Here is an 18,038-nt window from a genome sequence, read left to right as displayed (position 1 = left end):
CTTAGGAACTCTAGTGGTGACTTGAAAAAGCAGAATTTGTATGAAAAAAAAACACACTGAGCGCCACCTCAAAAAAGTGGCGACATGAACTAATACTAAATTCGACTTCATGATAGTACTAGAGAAATATATATACAATGATGCCAATCACACCTTAAGAATTCAAAATTTAATAACTACACAAAAACCGCCCATGTAGTACTTATTTTAAGGTTTTAGTTGAATTTATCAAATCCATCCAACTTCACATCAATTATTTGACATTGACATTTGTGATTAGTCTACATTTTGCTCTGCGAGAATATCTAAAAAAAATTCAATTTGTGCAATCAAGAAAAATTTTTAATAAAAGTTATTCCAAAAAAAATCATCTCGGTAATTATTAGTTTCCCATCCTCCAAAAACTATCAACAAATCATTTTAATCATCAACATTATATTTCCAAAAAAAAAAAAAACAAAATATTAACAAAAATATACAAAAATTTTTCCATCCATCCACTCAAATATTTTTTTTTCAACTGTGTTATTTTTTTCATTTCTTTGTTTTCTTCTCGCTCACTCTCGTTTTCCTTGGGTGCTTTTGTGTGTGCACGGTGCAGCACCACTTTTCGTCCGTTTCTTCTTCGTCGTTGTCGTCCCCATAAAAAAAAAAAGATTTAAATTAAAGAAAAAAGAGAACTTAACTTTTTTTTATTCTTCATTAAATTAAATTATAAAAATTCAAGAATAAGGTAAGTCTCCAAACACAAATAAGTTGTTTTTTTCATAACACAAACAAATTGAATAGTCTTTTTGTTTTTTTACTTAGTTTAGAAACAAATCCAAATTCCGTGAATTTTTGCAACAAAGAAAAACAAGCAAAATCTAGAAGAAAAACAAAAAAAAAAACCAAAAAACTGCAAATGTCTCAATCGCAACCAAGCAGCTCAGCTGTACGTGCTTTGGCACTCGAATACAAATCGCTGCAAGAGGAACCCGTCGAAGGTTTCCGTGTGAAACTTTGCAACGAGGACAATCTCTTCGAATGGGAAGTGGCAATCTTTGGGCCACCCGACACACTCTATCAGGGTGGCTATTTTAAGGCACACATGAAATTCCCTCCAGATTATCCATATTCACCTCCATCGATTCGTTTTCTGACCAAAGTCTGGCATCCGAATGTTTATGAGAATGGTGATTTGTGTATTTCGATTTTACATCCACCGGTCGATGATCCACAGAGTGGAGAACTGCCGTGCGAGAGATGGAATCCAACACAGAATGTGAGGACAATTTTGCTGTCGGTTATTTCATTGTTAAATGAACCGAATACGTATTCGCCAGCTAATGTGGATGCGTCAGTTATGTATAGGAGATGGAGGGATTCTCAGGTGAGTTTATTTTTTTTTTTCTGTTTACCCTCATAATATTGGTATAATGATAAGATTTTTTTTTTTATTTTGGTTTTGTTTGCATTATTTGCAGTTTAATTAAAATCGCATTTACATGGAATTTTTTTTGGTTTGTTAAAAGAGAAGAGGTATTAAGTTGAAATATTGCGCTGCATATTTGATATACAGTAAAACCCGATTAAGAGAAAACCCCGGTTATCTGAAACACTTTTTCATCCCCGAGTATTTGTCCACCAATTACCTTTAAAACAATCCGCTAAGCGAAACTCTTATAACAGAAAAGCCCGGATACCTGAAACATATTTCAAGGCCATTCCAAAGTAACGGAGAAGACATAATTTACCTTTTTTCCAGTTTATCTCGTGGAAAAAGCAATCTTTTTTTTTTTGAAACTTGGTGGGTCTTAAGGGCTCATTATGAAGTTGATATTCTAGAAGTTTCACGACAAACTAATTAAACGCATCCAAATTATTCACAGATAAAGCGGTAACGGAGAAGACGCGTACAGGTCTTCTCGGTTACCATCTTTGTCTGTTAATAATTTAGCTACTTTGAATTAGTTTTTCGTGAATTTTCTAGAACATCAACTTTATCAAGACCCACTAAGTTTCAAGAAAAAAAATTGCTTCTTCAACAAGATAAACTGGATAATAAGCGTGAAAATGCCCTAAAAGTTGAAATGGAATGGCCGTTTAGTTAAATTTTATATTTTTAATAGAAAAATCGCTTAAATACCTGACCACACCGAAAGGGTATGCGGTAGCGGCACGGGTAATTGTATGAAAAAAATTCCAAACTGGAACATCAATATTCAGTTGTGGAGTTTTTTTCTCATACAAGTACCCGCACCGCTACCGCTTACTATTCCGGTGTAGTCTTTCTTTTAAGGCGCCGGTTATAGCGATCAGGAAAATGCATTAGTAAAAAAGAATCAGTATGAAATTGAATATTTTTCCTGATGCTCGTTTATAGTTTTTTTCCTGATTGAAATACACACGAAAAAAATTTTTCGTATGCAGTGGAACAGGAAAATATTGAAATACTTTAGGGAAACGATTTGTTTCATTTTGTTTCAAATGTCAATCAGCTGGCACGAAAATGAATTTGCATCAGGAAAACAAATAAATACAATTTAAACAAAATATTTTCCTTTCGAAAAAATTCTTTGGGTCATTTATAAATCGATTGGTATAGCATTTGTTTTTAAAATCGATTTAAAACATCACAAAAATCTATTTGAAAATGTTTCCTGATCGCTATAAGCGGCCCCTAAGTGACAAAAATGTAATCGAACAACAAAAAACTTCTCTCCACTATGCTTAAGTTTCGCATATGAACATTGCAATTCGAAAGTAGTCAGAAAACTCCTTATTTTAATCCATTAACATTTCCTTTTTTAGACAACTGCTTCGCCAAACGACGCTCTACTTTCGCAAGCCCATTTAAAAAATTGTTTTGTCTGGTGTCAGAAAATTAATTTAGACCTTTATGTTTCGTTTCATGGACAATAAACATTACAGATTTGGGTTGAATTTGTGATAGTGACATAATTTCAGGTCCCACTTGGTCAATATAGTATCCAGAGCTGATTCTGTTGTAGGTTTCGTCAAGCGGTGTTTTTTATTTTCTAAGAAATCACTTTTTACCTACCACGTTCGTGAGGCTCTCCATGAATATGCTACCAAGTCTGGGGTCAAATTACGGCACACAATTACGATCATACGTTAACGTTTTTACTATTTGGGTCTCTATTTAATTAGTAGAAAAAGATAGGGACACATAGCAACCATACGTTAACGAACGTATGCCGTTTCGACCCCTGATCTCCTTATCACCTAATTCACATTAAGAGAATTGAAGCGTAGATTCCTCCGTTTTGCGTTAAGAGAACTTCCGTGGGTTGACAAAAATTATAACTTGCTTCCCTATCAAAAACGGTTGCGACTCAATAACTAACAATTTTTTAAAAACAAAAATAAACTAAAAAGCTGAATGCCTCAAAGCCGCAGTCAATAGTTTATTGCAGGTAACTCGATTTCAAGATAGTTGTCTCCATTCTAATTGATTGAAGATAACATCAACCTAGTAACTCAATTAGAGATAAAGTCTCCCTCTATGTCGTGTACATTCTGGCTTAGCGTTGAAGATTTAACAAGGTGGCCAAAGTTAATTCGTTCTATGTAAACCAGCCCTTCTAAGCTTTATATGCGTAACTTTTTGACCAGCGATACGTCATTGAATAGCTGTTATAGTTCCAGAGCTCACGGGGTGTTCTTTCACCAGCAGTTCCCGGATTTGCTTGCTTGTTTTCATACTTCTGACACAATGTACAGTGCACAGTTGAATCTTAAATTAATTTTTAACCATCATTTTTAAGATGTAGAAATGATGACCTTTCAACTCGCTATAAAATCGATCAGCAACATTCCGTTGTCGTGCAGGCTACCTTATCCATATATGCTCGCTTTTATCTTTGTAGGATGCTTCCTTGACAGGTCTTTGTTTTTGTTTCTCCTGGCTATTTCTAAAGTAGACATCGTAAATTTTCATCCTCTCACACTTCTTGTAAAAATTTACGATTTATCAATGTTCTTTATTAATTGATTGGCCCACGTGAACTCCAAAATCAGGACATTACACTTAAAATAAATAATAATATCCCTTCAGCCACCACAACGACACTTAAATTGAGGCTGTGTTTTTCTTTTAAATTGTTATTCTACGGTGGAAAACAAAAGGGATTTGACAAATCAAATTAGTCACTCAAGTTTCTCCTTAGAATTCACAATACCAACCAAAGATTTACTAATTAGTCCATTCTTGTTGGCTTTCAGCATCATTTTCCAATTAAATAAGTTTTCAATCTAATAACAATTTTATTTCCAAACCATTTTTTAGGGTAAAGATAACGAATACCCAAATATTATCAGAAAACAAGCTCTTGCTGCAAATGCTGAAGCCAGGAAGGAAGGAATCACTGTACCAACGACACTCGAAGATTACTGCCTCAAACCGACTAAAAAGCCTTCCCAAGAGCCAATGTTGGATATGACAAATTTCTACGATGATGATTTTGATTTGGAAACAGAAGATGATCAACAAACAGACGACGATGATGATGATGATGACGATGATGCCGAAGAGTCAGATTATGCCGATGGCGATGACAGCGGCAAAGGTGAAACATCATAATCTCCCACCCTAATGACTTTATCGTAGAGGTCTAGCTTAACTGGCGGATAAGCTCAAGCGGAGGGGAAAGAATAGAATATATTCTAGTTCTAATAATGAATTTTAAGTGTGTGTTGTGTAATACGCATCCTTTTAAACAAAAAAACAAAACAAAAAACAAAGTTAATTAAAAAAAAAAAAAAAAAAAAACAAAAATATCAAAATCATTCATCCCCTTCCTTGGTGTTCATCTCCTGTCTATCTCTATCGTTCAATTTCATTCTCTCTATTATATATTTCAAAAATAAAAGAAAAACAAAAAATTAAACAAAAAAAAAAAAAAAGAAACATAAAATAATAATAATTATAAGAAAGAGAAAAAACCAACTCATTCAAGCTTTTATTTATTTAGTTTTAAACAAAAAAGAATACAAAAAGAAAAAAAAATTATTGTAAAGTACTCATTATTGCTGTTTGCTATTTTGAGTCTTTTTTATTTTCACAGAAAAATTTGATCAGTCCTCTGAGGTGATGAATCAAATTTTATCATTATCTTGTTCATATCTCATATTTTTAGGGCATAACAATTAAGCCTGCAATATACATCTACTATATCTTTCCCTTGAAAAAAGAAAAACAAAACGAAGAACAACAAATAAAATGCAAATACATATTATTATTATTATTAATTTTAATTGAATTTAATGTAACGTAGATTACTCTATATTTTAATGATGATTTTTTTTTCTTCTCCAGAAATAATGTAAATTTGAATTTTAAAACAAAAATATTAAAAAAAAAAACTTGTATAAAAAACAACCAACAAAAAGTTTTATCATTCTAGTCTTTGACCAGCGAAATGAAAAATTAGAGAACGGAAATTAAGTTTGAAATAAGCTTTTGTATCTTGGTGGAATAGTGACGACTCCAAATAAATTTGATGTGCTGCCAATGTCATTGAACATTCGAGGAGAAAAAGGATAGACGAATTATACAAATCCAATTGCATAGATATACTTCATTTTTAATGGATGGGACAAGAAGCTGCGTAAACTTTAGGAATATGATCATTCCGGAGATCTTTGAACCTGTAAGCGTTTTTGGTCGGCGAAAGAGAAACAATAACAAATACCACGGATTATATTGTGCAGCAATGTTGGTTTAGGCAAACGTATTTAGTAACGGAGTGGTTTTACCTATTCTACAACTTCTCAACAAAGGTGTGTAAAATGGAAGGAAGGCAAATCTAAATCGTCCCATGAAAATCTAAGTGCTTGAAATTAAAGAAGCGAGATAGTTGAAAACTTAGCAAGGTAAGTAAGTAACTACCTACATTTTAACATATTTGAAAGAGCACAAGTATGCAATTTGTTAAATCTTAAATTAGAGGTTGTTACCCTGGGTAATTGACTAACGATAAAAGTCGTTTATCGATAAACAAACAACACATGCAATAAGGGTCTTTATTAACTGTATGTCAAATTGGATTTGAAAAACTTCAAATTGAACGTACAAGAAATTTAATGATGGCATCTAAATGCTTATCCTTTTTACTCTAATAATTTTATATTAGTTTAATTTTTTTTTATATTCTTCAATCGAAAAATTAAAAAAAATGAAATTTATGAGTAAAAAATGGGAAAAATTAACAATATACAAGTTTTCAAAGCAGGCATTATTTTAAAAATCTTAAATTAAACACTCTTGCCGGTTGAAGCGCATTTTTCTCAACAAAATCTCAACGGGGGACTAGATATCCACAGATGTTGAGCTGCTTCTTTTTCTTATCTCACCTTGCATTGGTATGAATCTTAATGGTCCTTTCACCAAATTGTTTATATGCTAAAATAAAGACTTTGTATCCTTTTAATTCAATTTATTGACACATTAATAAATCTTAAAACTTAATTACAATTATTTGAACACAAGCAGCGAGATAGAATATTATCTTAAATAATTAATAACAAAATAAATAAAGGAGGATTTCCAAACAGAAAATGTAATTCTTATTGAAAAATGTATTATTAACTGATTTTATGATATCAAAATCAAAAACCTTAATTGTTTAGTGTTTACACAATCTTTTTTAAAGTAATACCAAATCAATATGACAAGTATGAGATTTTTTTTTGTTTTAATAAATTAGATTATTTGCAAGCAAGAATATCTTTTTTCATGTTTGCAGGATATAATGAATTTTTTATTCTAATTTTAGTATTTTCTTCTGGTATCCGAGTGATTTTCCACAAGTTGCATATATTGCTTGTATCATTGTCCTTTTTTTCTGTCGTGTTGTTATCTTCTGAATCGGATACTTCTGGTGAATCTGGAACTACCCAATTAGGTAGACGCTTTTGAGCAATTTGAAGCCTTTTGTTAAAATGTTTGTTGCATATTCTGTGGGATTTTCTTAAATGTTCTAACTTCAGTTTCTTTCTCCATATTTCCAGGCTTTTTTTTTTTTTTTTTGTTATTTGAATTAGTTTAAATGTTATGTGAAAATTGAAAAGGCTATACTACCTTTCTTCATCTTGTGGAACTCTATGAAAAAATGTTGTAGTTGTATATTCGCAACCCATGACACATTTTTTCGGCTGATATTTTGTTGATTCACTATTAGTTACATTTGACAGTGTTTTGGGGTTTCTTGTTTTTGTTGCAAAAGTTGTTGTATCGACATAAACCTATTAGAAATTATTTTGATTTATTTATATGTATGAATATAAATAAACTATATGTTGGAAGTGAAAGAAGGTAAATTGTTACCAAAATTGAATAATTGTTTGCTAGGGGAATTATGTGTAGATTATTCTCTTCAGGAAGATCCAAAGTTTGTGCTACTGTAAGAGTATAAAAGGATACATTAAAAGAACTTACTATAATTTAGTATTTGTTTTTTCACTCACTTGAGAAAGTTTTATCCATTATTATAAATGCTTTTAAAATGTTTGTAAAAGGTACTTATTTGAAATATAGAATTAAGAAGGTATTTATTTTAAATATTGTTAATAACACTAGTTATTTTTTATGATTTAAGACTGGGTATTGGCTGCAGCGAAAACATAGCAACAAAACCGAATAATATTATGCACAATAAATAGGTTCAAAAGTCAAAACTTCTTACTCGGAATAAAAGCATATTTGCTCTAAAAAACTCTTATCCTGCTAGTCTTGTTTTATGGTTTTGACTTTGTTTTTTTCAACGAAAAGCAGAAAAGAAGAGCAAATACTAACTTCTTCCAAAGAAAAAAATCTTTGTGGAATATTCGAGAAGGCCTTATGAAAGGCGAGATACAATAATGAAGTGTAAGAGCTGTACCAAGATGTGGAGTTAAAATAATGCAAACAAGATGGTCTTTGAATTCTAGTCCTCAGATTTGCCATGGGGGTAAACCTTGTCGTGGCAGAGGGACGGAGAGGTTTACGGTGTTTACTAATATCACGAAACTTGTTTTTGCATAAAGGCCTCAAATGGTCCCCACCAATGAAGGAATTCGCACCACAAGACACTTCCAACAAATGACGGTAGCGAGAGAATTCTTTTCTTTTTTAGAATTAACGGTAGCGTCGCTAGTTCCAGTTAGGCCGAACTACTCAGAAGTATTTAGAGGTTAGGTGCTCCTTCCGCAGGGGTAACTGCCCGACGTAGGATTAACTTCCTAGTTATGAACCAATTACAAGCCTCGTATATGGAAGATTCAAATTTTGACGATCTAAGCAAACGAAAATTGTGATAGAAAGACCTCATCTTAGGTGGCGAGCTCAAGTTTAGAACAACCTCAATTTGATGTGCGTAACTGGAGACAGCTAGCTAGGGACCAGCTGGCTGGAGAGACTTGTTGGTTGAGGATGAGATCAATCCTGGACTGTGAGCATTACCATAAGTAAGTAAGCATACAGCACGCTTACGACCACGGATAGGAATCGGTTTTAAATAAAAAGTAAGATAATATAAAAATTTGGTTATGGAAAAAAATTAATCATGTACTTGTCTTGAATTCACAAATACATAATATAAGTGAAATAACATAAATCTCATAAATCTGGAGAAATACAAGAAAAAGGAGGAACAAAATTGCTAGTATACATTCCTAATTGTTTACAAAAGCCCTTAGAACTTCTTGACCAATTTCTATAGCCAGAAAAATTTATGCTTACCGTTAACCCAACCAATTCAAATGATACATTTTTAACACTTCTTTTTTGTAAAGAAAGAAGTCTTCAAAGATTTAGTATTTTGTTTCTAATTTGTTTACAAATTTTTCAAATTTGCCAAGTACTCAGTTTTGCAAATTTGACATGTACTTTCTTTTTGCAATTTATTTGGCGTGGTCATTTGCATTAAAATGTTAAAAAAAAATGTACCCGAAACATTAGCCGTGTTCAAACTCAAGATGTCTCTTATGTCGAGTTCCGTTTAAAAAAAATCCATTTCAAAGCCTTAACTACATTGGCTCAGTGTGTGAAAAAGTACAAAAGTGAAGATTTTCAAACGCATTTTTGTATAGTTTTTCGGGCTAGAAAACTAAAACAAATGATGCAGAAAGCTTATTTTTGGTGTAGGTATGTAGTTAAGCCTTAAAGCTCAATTTTCATTTTAAAGATCAATAAATTGAGGTCTAAAGGCTTAACTACATACACCACTTTTTGAAAAAGTACAAAAGTGAAAATATTTTTTTTCTGGCTAGTGCAATTTTGTTGTGAAAAAGAGTATACAAATTGTTTTTTAGACCAAAAAATAAGCTTTCCTCATCATTTGTTTTAATTTTCCAGCCCTTAAAACTATATAAAAATGCGTTTGAAAATTTTCACTTTTGCACTTTTTCACTTTTTGAGCCAATGTAGTTAAGCCTTAAGAGCTGAAGTGAACGAAGTCACAAAAAGAGGATACAACGTGGTAACGTGAACACGTTTCCATTAAATCTTAAAGCCTTAACTACAATGACCTAAAATGTGAAAAAGTGGGAAATTTACAAAAGTTAAAATTTTTATTTCTTTCTAGCGCTATTTGTTTTTGGAAAAAACTTCTAAAATTGGTTTTTAAACCACAAAATAAGCTTTGTGCATCATTATTTTTAATTTTTGTTGTAGTTGTAGTTATGCCTTTATGATGAATATTTTTTCAAACAAATGACTTTTTGAATCGAACTAATGAAAGACGTTAGTAGAGTATCAAACCTTGTGCAGATTTGGCACTAGAATAATTGGTTTTTTTTTTATGTTACTTGTGCATTTCAACTGTGAAACCTCCAAATCATATATTGCTTACGACAAGTAAATCGCTTAAAGATTGCAAGTAAGATGAAAGAATGTTCCAGCTTGATGACAATGAAATGGCAGTTGGATTCAAAAATGACATTTCGCTGACATTAAACATGAAAAATAATAAATCCACATTTAACTGAGAGTGTGAACGAGTTGCGTGCTGGCCAACTATAAAAAAAAACAGTAGGGGTATTCACGATCCGGTGTAAAAAAAAGTGTAAAAATGCAAAATTTTGTTTTCTACTACTACAACTATAATAGACAAATTTTGCACCATTCCCTGCAAACCAAACCTCAGTAGTTTAGGGGAAATTACAACCACCAACAAAGTCTTTACTTTGTAGATGTATGTGTTTCCTTATTTACCAAAACCTCTCCCCTCAAAATATTGTAGTTTTGTTTCTCCTGAAAAAAATAAATTCTTTGGTAAATGGGAGGAAAAGAGTGCGATGTATGCAATGCTCAAGGTTTTCTCTCTTTTGTAATGGCGGCTCGCCATTTTCCTGCATTTCTAGTGAAACCTTGATAGCCACAGCAACATTAGCTAAGCAAAAAAAAAACATTTCTGTGCTCCAAAATAAAACAATTTAATTTGAATAAATAAATATCGTCTTAATCAGTGTTATTTGTGAGAATTATTTTCAATACACAATGTGTAGTAGCACAAATTCTTCGGCACGCCACAAAAATTCCACCACCATTTCCATCATCAAAATGCACAACCTCAGCCTTGTGCATTCAGAAAAATTAAAATAAAAAAAAAATGATACAAAAACCACCACCCATGGATTTGGAAAATATAGGTATGCTTATTTTAAAATAAATAAATTATATAATTGTTGATTTTTCTGTCTTCTAGTGGAGATCAATTCCAGACATCAATGACTGAGTTTACAGTTCGAAATTTTCCTCCACGCCATCCAGAACGAGTGAAACGAATCTTATGTTTAGTAGAGACTACAATACCTGAGTGTGATCCACAGACTTGTAGTGTAAGTCAAAGAGATTCCCTTCTGCTCTTTGTGAAGCTGATGGTACTATTTTTTTTCTCAGGTCTGCACCCTCCGACCACTTGTTGATGTGTTCGCTCTAATCCAAACAACATTCAACAATTCTATGTCGAGTATAAAAATGACGTCAGAGACTCCTTGCCCGCCACACTATTGGATGAAGTCCGTTCGAGTGGCAATCAAGATGTGCAAGTTCGTATTACAAATAAATTGCGAGGAAAGCATTTTGTTCCCCTCAACAGTTGTGTGCATAAACAAAAAATACCAAGACTGGAAACTCGGCGGTCAACTGACGTTTGCCTACAAGCTGCGCGGTGTGGTGAATGTCGTGAACCTATCGTTGTGTTCGTGTCCGATGTGTGGTGAATGTCGTGAATCTATAAATGTGTGCGTGTTAACGTCATTTATCAACGTGGTGGCTTTCACATATATTCACAGACAGCACTGTCCACAAAAGGGTTTTGGGGGGAAAGACGTACGAAATTTTCCAGTCTTGGTATTTTTTGTTTATGGTTGTGTGCATGAAGCGACTCTCCTTCGTTTAGTGACAAAGAATTTCCAGAATTCCTGACGTAGATGTAAGATTTAAGAGAAATTCAACGCCAACATTCCTCATAGAAGTCTGAAATAAAGTGTCACACAAGACGTTCATGTTTTGATATACAATTCGACTGAATAAATCTAAATCTCTAACCAAAGTTTTAACTTCAGAGTTTATTTGTAATTTCATTTGTAGTTTCAAAAGGTTTAGATTTACTAGGAACAAACTACTTCTCTTACGTACAAATTTCCCCACTTAATTACGTACTTCTAGATATGGAGTTTCAGTGGTTTTTCTGTAGCTAAAAAAGTACTGGAAGATGTACATCAGAAGCACTTCCAGATGTGCTTCGCTGATGTAGTTTTGAAGTACATTTGTCTGTACTTTTAATGGAGGGGAAATTCATTTCATCTTGCATGCAAGAAAGAGATAGATGCTTCACGTATTCTTATATACAGAAAGTATATAACTGAGTTTTTTCCCGAGCTCCTATCTTTTTTCAGTGGAAAAGAAGTACTTCTTTTACGTACATATTTCGCCGGTTTTTTCTGTAGTTCTACGTTTGCTGGGTTATATTTTATTTTTGCAAAAGGGTTGGGGTATAGCAAAAGTATAAAAGTGTAAAAAAAATTGTAGTCTGTATATTTGGTTGTTTTATTTTAAGAAAATGTTACACTTTTGCACTTTTACAACGATACAAGACCATTTGCATCGAATCGTGAATACCCCTAGTGTTTAATGGGGTAATACGCAAATTATCTCATTTCGAATGTCAAATTCTATAGAAAAAAATATTTAATTTGAGATTTGAACTGACCTCATTCGCGAAATCATCTCATTTGGGCTTTATTGAAAACAGGCTATTATTTGGGCTCTATTATAAACAGAGCGAAACGAAATTTTGCACACAAAATTTCGTTAACGAAATCTTGAACAAAATCAAATTTGTTTTGTTTTTGCTGTAAAATCATCGTACTCTTCTTGGTAGACTTTTTGATTCCAATGTGAACCTTCTAAGATGTGAACACGGTCTAAGAAGAGAGAATATCGTATTCTTGAACACTGCCATATGCTGCACCTTTTTTTTCATCAACAAAAACGTCACAATAACTGTCAAAACACAAAACGTCATCTTTCCAACCAACCAAGAACAAGAAGAGAAGGAGGACTCCATCTCTGGGTCCTAAAAGCCATCATCTTTTTTTAATTTTTTGCCAACGCGTCTTAATTTTTATATACAAACTTTTCTCATCTATAAAAAATGAATCCCAAATTAAAAATCTCTTGTTTCCTTTTAAAAGTAAGTACTTATTCCATTTCTATTCTAAAATAAACCAAAAAATGCACACTTGAAAAATATATATTCTTCATATCAAAACAGCGTCTGGAACGTATCAAGCAACAATCCAGTGGTTGTTTATTTGGAGTTCTTTATGGAGAGGGAACATTACTCCTATTAGGATTCAACATTGAATCAACAATAGGTCAACTAAATTACAAACACATTCAATATAAATTCCCTGCTGAATTGGATTTATGTGGTTTGGTTAAGTTCGGAGATTGTACTGATGCTGAAGCACATATTAATGTGATTCTAAAAGATGTTGATATCACAGATAATCCAATTCTATTACAATTGGAATTGGGTACTCTTGTCGGCATGAAAGCATCAATTTTCATGCATGAAAAACTCGAACAAATTCCATACGAAGTTATGGAAGCTGAAGAGTTGTATACAGATTTTTGTTTCAGTCGCATCAAGTGTAATCTGATGTTGTACACTGAATCGACAGTTGAGGCTGTTAAAAAGAATATGCACATTCTGAGGAAGAATGTTGCCGGCGGGAGTACTGCTTTCCATGTGAAAAAGACTAAAGTCTATCTCACTGGAGCTGGCAGTTATCCGGCTGGTCAGGATGTTACAGCTGAATCAAGTATATCATCGATTGTTCAGATGGTTTCAAGGAACAACGACGAAGTTGATGACAAAACGACGACGAAGAAATCGATAAAGGAACCATCAATTCCGACTGAATTCAGTGTCATAACAATTGATGTTTTGAAAAATAAAACAAAAGAAAGACCGGATAAAAATGCTCCACCACCTGCAGCTGGTTCTATGTATTTAAATCGAGATGAGAAAAAGATTGCCATACCATTGAATGTGGAAGCAATGGCAATTCTTTATAAAAAAACGAAACTAACTCGATTCTATGACATTCTTATCGAAAGTATATGCAGATCATTGCGTTTGTTTGAATATGCCATAACAGAGCCTTTGGAAGTGGGTCAAGCACCGACAATTCCACGTTGCTTTCACTTTTTCCCGCCAGAGTTTGGTCATTTTTTGACTTATGTTTATCCGGAAGGTAAGTCAATTTAAAATGTTCAATTAACCTCAACTCTATATGGTGGAGTGCCGTAAAGCATAAAATTTGTAAAATCTAGGAATCCAGAGAAAGTCAATGAATATGTATAACGAGTGTTGGACTGCATTACTAAAAGCTCAAATAACTAAGTTAAAAAAAAATGTTTAACCAAAATTTAGTCATTCGATTTGAAAACGTCCAATCGGAATTGCTATCTCATTTTAGATTTTGCTCAAACTTTATGAGAATGCTTTCTAGGACTGTGAGGAAGTAAATCTATGGTGATTTAATTTTAACTTTAACCGATACCCGCATTCGAACTTTTGGAAAATGTAAATTTTATGTTATTATAATTTTACCTCTGAAAACTTTTCTATTAAAGATATCTTTTGCTTAAAAAGACATTTTAAAGCTTATAAATAATAGATTTTGACTAAGGGCCAATTTTTCAATAGTCAGATAAACCTCAGTTAGAGCTTATTTCTAGGAATATCTATTTTTTTATATTGACTTTATTCTTTTGATAGTCTTATTGAAAAATCAGGGCTAAATATTAAAAAGTCATGTATCATATCCCTAAATAAAAAAGAATTTTGAAAATCTGGTAATTCTACTGAATTTTTGGGGTTTTTGACTGACCTCAGAGCTTCGGCTGTTAGATATGTGCACGTGGCTGATACTTACCAAATATTAAATAAACATACATAATATTTAGCCCTGATTTTTTAATCATCAGTTAAACTATCAGAAGAATAAAACTCGATAAAAAAAACTTTTATTCGTAGGAATAAGCCTTAACTGGGGTTTGTATGGTTTCTCACGGTTTAACTAAATATAGAAATATGAAATTTACAGTAAGGGTATTCACGTAACGAGATAATTTTCTACTTTGCAGAAAAATATAAAATTTGTTCAATTAAAAAAATAAAGTCAAGCTAATTTTGCAAATACTATGCAACAATAAAAAAAAATGTAATTTGCTCAAATAAAATAATATTCTCTTTTCAATATTAACATATTTTATTTGTGCTTATCTGAATAATAAGATATAAATCGCGTTCAAAAACATATTCCAGAACCGGGTATCCCAGATAGCCTATCCGATAGGTGATTGAGTACACCCAAAGTTTATCAGATTTTTTTTTCTACAGTTTCTGCTTCAAATTTGTGAGATAAAATTCTATGATTTGCTGAATATTTTTCCCATACAAATTTTGACAGCTCATTTCTACCGATAGAAAATTCTACGGTTTCTACCGTTTCTATGGGTTTTCCGCGTTTACGTGAATACCCCTAGTGCATTTAGTTCTAATCTTCAATTATTAGTCCTGAGAATAAAAATTGTATTTTTTGCATATCTTCTAAGTTTGTTTGAAAAACACGAAAAACGCTAAGACGTTATGATTTACTATATTAGACTTGAGATAGAAACAAGAAATTAACAGTATTCTTAGTTCTAAATCCTGAAAATTTCTTTTTGCCAAAAACACTAGAAAAAGGAAAATAAAACCATATTTAAAGATATGATCTCAGTATGTTTTACATGAGATAGGATTATGAAATTCAGTTCGTATTCTTAGCTATATTCTGAATTTTTTTTTTTTGTTATTTAAATATGTTCTACGTCTACAGCTTGTTTAAAAAACAACTAAAACACCAAAAACTTCTAAAACCCATATAAAATTTTTTTTACATAAACCGAAACGTTTTATGTTTAAACAAATTTCTTCACATAGCACATCCTCAAAAGTAGCAAAAAAAAAATGTTTTTAACTTTCTAACGGTAATATTTCAAAAAAGGGAGCTGATTGGATTTTTCTGACTTCGGACTCAAGTTCAACACACCGAAAACCTTTTGAAAAGTATAGTTTAGTCTCGACAAAAAAAAATATAATTTTGAAAACTATGTAGTTAATGCTGTCCCTTATTGTCCCCTCACCCACCCCTCATCATTAAACTAGGAGTCCTTTTAATCCGAAAAATAATAATTATTAAAAATTAAGAGCAGACAACAATTTTTTTTAAACATTTTCCTATATATGTACATACTATGAAAAACACATTTCCAAAGTTTATATAAAGATTCATTGGCTTTCCCTTGATTCCAAGGTATAAATCTTACGGCACTCCACTAATATGCGTTTCGACCAGGTATGATAGTGGGCTCATCAGTTAGATGCTGTCATACTCTTACTAAGGCTTTTATTGCGAGTGTCGTTCAACTTTCTATGCGATAAAAGTCGATCGAACCGATAAATATCTGTTTTGGTATTGTGTATCTCTTTCGACAAAAATATTTGCTTTTGTTAACTATGAACTTGATTTGAGTCGATAGCGAAATAATTGTAAACGAAAAAGATCAAACAATAAAACGAAAAATTTCATTCACAACAGATTAGAATTTCACAACAGCAAAATTTATCTTCGATGATCGATTTTTGATAGACTAACGACACACGCAATAAGGGCCTAAGATGCAAAATTTTGATCACTCCGCTTAAAAATAAAAATAATTTTTATTATTTTTTTCCTTTGTTTATCCTGAAGGTATTTCAGAAGACGAAACGAATATGCAACAGCAAAGGAAGAAACTGCATTATCACTTTGGACTGCCCATCTCACGTCCGTACTTCCGCCGAGCCAATTGTCATTTGTTCCGCGATGAGTTGGATCCGAAAGAACCACTTCTGAACACACACATTGGCTTGCGTCCGAGTGGGGTGAAAGAGGGACGCCAATATCTTGTTCAAGGCAACTACAGTTACTATCACTACATGCAGCAGGATATGCGAGATAACGGTTGGGGTTGTGCCTATCGTTCACTTCAAACACTTTGCTCCTGGTTCAGATGGCAGGGTTATACTGAACGCAGTCCTCCAACTCATTTGGAAATTCAAAAATACTTGGTCCGTATTGGTGATAAGCCACAATCTTTTGTGGGATCTTCACAGTGGATTGGGTCGACAGAGGTTTCAATGTGTTTGCAAGGTTTCTTGAATGTCGACTCAAAAATTCAATACTGTTCGTCGGGGGCGGATCTGGGCACCATGGGTTCGGATTTGGCAATGCACTTTCAATCACAAGGCAGTCCGATTATGATTGGTGGAGGTGTTTTAGCGCATACAATACTCGGCATCGATTACAACAGTCAGACGGGACAGATTAAATTTCTCATCTTAGATCCTCATTATACTGGCACTGATGATTTAGCAACAATACAAGCGAAAGGTTGGTGCGGTTGGAAGGGTGTTGATTTTTGGGATAAAAAATCTTACTATAACATGTGTATGCCTCAAAGGCCAATTATATATTGATTTTGTTATCATACAGAGTCTGCAGGTTTAGGGATGTTTTATTTTATTGTTTAATTATTTCTTGCAATTTGTTTATGGGTAAATGTGGCCCTATTTTAATGTTTTATCAAAAAAAAAAAAAAAATCAATTTTATATGTATCCGTTTTTTTATTTAAGAAAAAGAGATAAAAAGAGAAACTTTCGATAGAAATAGTTTTTTTTTGTATGTATTTCTTTTTTGTTTTATTTTATACCTTTTTGAATGTTGATTGTAAGATAAATTCTAATAAATATTGAGAAAAAAAAAAAACTTATCAGATTTGAGAGATTTTTATTCATGCTCTGGGTCGACGTATGGTCAAAACTTGATTGTTCAATTGTAACAAACTTTTAAATGAGCAGTTTCCTGGGCTATGTATCACAGAAATAGTTCCGTACTTCAAGTAATTTCCTGTACATCAAATTCTGGTATTGATGAAGTCAACATTTTAGTGGGACACTCCAAAAAAGGAAAAGCGTTGGCTTGGGATTCTCAGCTGTGACAAAAAACTTATTCGTACCGAGAGAGTAATTTATCTTTCTTTAGATCACAGATGTTCTATGTACGGTTGTGGTGTACCAGGAAAGAAGGGAGGGGGTTCACTGTGGTGTATGCGTAACTTTTTTTGTAATTAAAAAAATCGTAAAGTAAGTTGTTTTATTCTTTGGTTAGTGCAGGCGCTAGAGGTGGTTGAGTAAGCAGAATGTGAGGACCGATTTCCACCAATAAATTTTGTTTACCCCCTCTACTTTTATTTGTATAGGAAAAATGCTATTGTTTATGTCTTAAAAATACTTCAATAAGGAACCAAAACGTTCACGGGTGGACATTGAAGATAGCGGTGCAAAAGACCTGTTTTTGTTTTTTTTTTTTTCAATATATCTCGTAAATAAAGCAAAATTTTGATATATTGCATTTAAAACAAATTCCCATAAAAATTAATTTTTTTAAACAT

General features: G+C 32.6%; 3 protein-coding genes and 1 long non-coding RNA gene across 7 annotated transcripts; 3 read left to right on the top strand and 1 right to left on the bottom strand.

Annotated features, from left to right (window-relative positions):
* The first annotated feature begins 262 nt into the window (after nucleotides 1-262).
* LOC129917935 (ubiquitin-conjugating enzyme E2 R2) lies at nucleotides 263-4,746 on the top strand. 3 transcript variants are annotated; one of them, XM_055998177.1, is made up of 4 exons: nucleotides 263-375; nucleotides 602-733; nucleotides 811-1,372; nucleotides 4,292-4,746. In XM_055998177.1, the coding sequence occupies exons 3-4, from the start codon at nucleotides 905-907 to the stop codon at nucleotides 4,583-4,585; spliced, it is 762 nt and encodes a 253-aa protein (XP_055854152.1). In that variant the 5' UTR covers nucleotides 263-375; nucleotides 602-733; nucleotides 811-904; the 3' UTR covers nucleotides 4,586-4,746. The 3 variants fall into 3 exon arrangements, with proteins under 3 accessions (XP_055854152.1, XP_055854153.1, XP_055854151.1); XM_055998178.1 differs by lacking the exon at nucleotides 263-375 and having other exon boundaries at nucleotides 513-733; nucleotides 816-1,372; XM_055998176.1 differs by lacking the exon at nucleotides 263-375 and having other exon boundaries at nucleotides 513-733.
* A 1,672-nt stretch (nucleotides 4,747-6,418) lies between these two features.
* LOC129917936 (uncharacterized) lies at nucleotides 6,419-7,510 on the bottom strand. Of its 2 annotated transcripts, none has more exons than XM_055998180.1 (4): nucleotides 7,471-7,509; nucleotides 7,331-7,401; nucleotides 7,085-7,248; nucleotides 6,419-7,015 (listed from the first exon to the last, which is right to left on the bottom strand). In XM_055998180.1, the coding sequence occupies exons 1-4, from the start codon at nucleotides 7,487-7,489 to the stop codon at nucleotides 6,712-6,714; spliced, it is 558 nt and encodes a 185-aa protein (XP_055854155.1). In that variant the 5' UTR covers nucleotides 7,490-7,509; the 3' UTR covers nucleotides 6,419-6,711. The 2 variants fall into 2 exon arrangements, with proteins under 2 accessions (XP_055854155.1, XP_055854154.1); XM_055998179.1 differs by having other exon boundaries at nucleotides 6,420-7,015; nucleotides 7,331-7,404; nucleotides 7,471-7,510.
* A 3,026-nt stretch (nucleotides 7,511-10,536) lies between these two features.
* LOC129919743 (uncharacterized) lies at nucleotides 10,537-11,085 on the top strand. Its single transcript, XR_008773112.1, has 3 exons — nucleotides 10,537-10,632; nucleotides 10,689-10,821; nucleotides 10,883-11,085. It is a non-coding gene; the product is annotated as an uncharacterized LOC129919743 (long non-coding RNA).
* A 1,398-nt stretch (nucleotides 11,086-12,483) lies between these two features.
* Nucleotides 12,484-17,252, top strand: LOC129919119 (probable Ufm1-specific protease 2). The gene is made up of 3 exons (XM_055999967.1): nucleotides 12,484-12,680; nucleotides 12,762-13,749; nucleotides 16,297-17,252. The coding sequence occupies exons 1-3, from the start codon at nucleotides 12,642-12,644 to the stop codon at nucleotides 17,061-17,063; spliced, it is 1,794 nt and encodes a 597-aa protein (XP_055855942.1). The 5' UTR covers nucleotides 12,484-12,641; the 3' UTR covers nucleotides 17,064-17,252.
* The last annotated feature ends 786 nt before the right edge of the window (nucleotides 17,253-18,038 follow it).

This window comes from Episyrphus balteatus, chromosome 4 (genome assembly GCF_945859705.1).
Source record: "Episyrphus balteatus chromosome 4, idEpiBalt1.1, whole genome shotgun sequence".
Taxonomy (NCBI): domain Eukaryota; kingdom Metazoa; phylum Arthropoda; class Insecta; order Diptera; family Syrphidae; genus Episyrphus; species Episyrphus balteatus.
This window is presented reverse-complemented; position numbering and strand designations above follow the sequence as displayed.

Bases quoted from the DNA above. Each gene is read 5' to 3' on its own strand.
- LOC129919119 (XM_055999967.1), top strand. From the start codon at position 12,642: ATGAATCCCAAATTAAAAATCTCTTGTTTCCTTTTAAAA. The intron at 12,681-12,761 runs GTAAGTACTTAT...ATATCAAAACAG, and splicing joins TCTCTTGTTTCCTTTTAAAA to CGTCTGGAACGTATCAAGCA. The intron at 13,750-16,296 runs GTAAGTCAATTT...TTTATCCTGAAG, and splicing joins GACTTATGTTTATCCGGAAG to GTATTTCAGAAGACGAAACG.
- LOC129917936 (XM_055998179.1), bottom strand. The intron at 7,249-7,330 runs GTAACAATTTAC...AATTTCTAATAG, and splicing joins CAAACAATTATTCAATTTTG to GTTTATGTCGATACAACAAC. The intron at 7,016-7,084 runs GTAGTATAGCCT...AAAAAAAAAAAG, and splicing joins GTTCCACAAGATGAAGAAAG to CCTGGAAATATGGAGAAAGA.
- LOC129917935 (XM_055998177.1), top strand. From the start codon at position 905: ATGTCTCAATCGCAACCAAGCAGCTCAGCTGTACGTGCTTTGGCACTC. The intron at 1,373-4,291 runs GTGAGTTTATTT...ACCATTTTTTAG, and splicing joins GGAGATGGAGGGATTCTCAG to GGTAAAGATAACGAATACCC.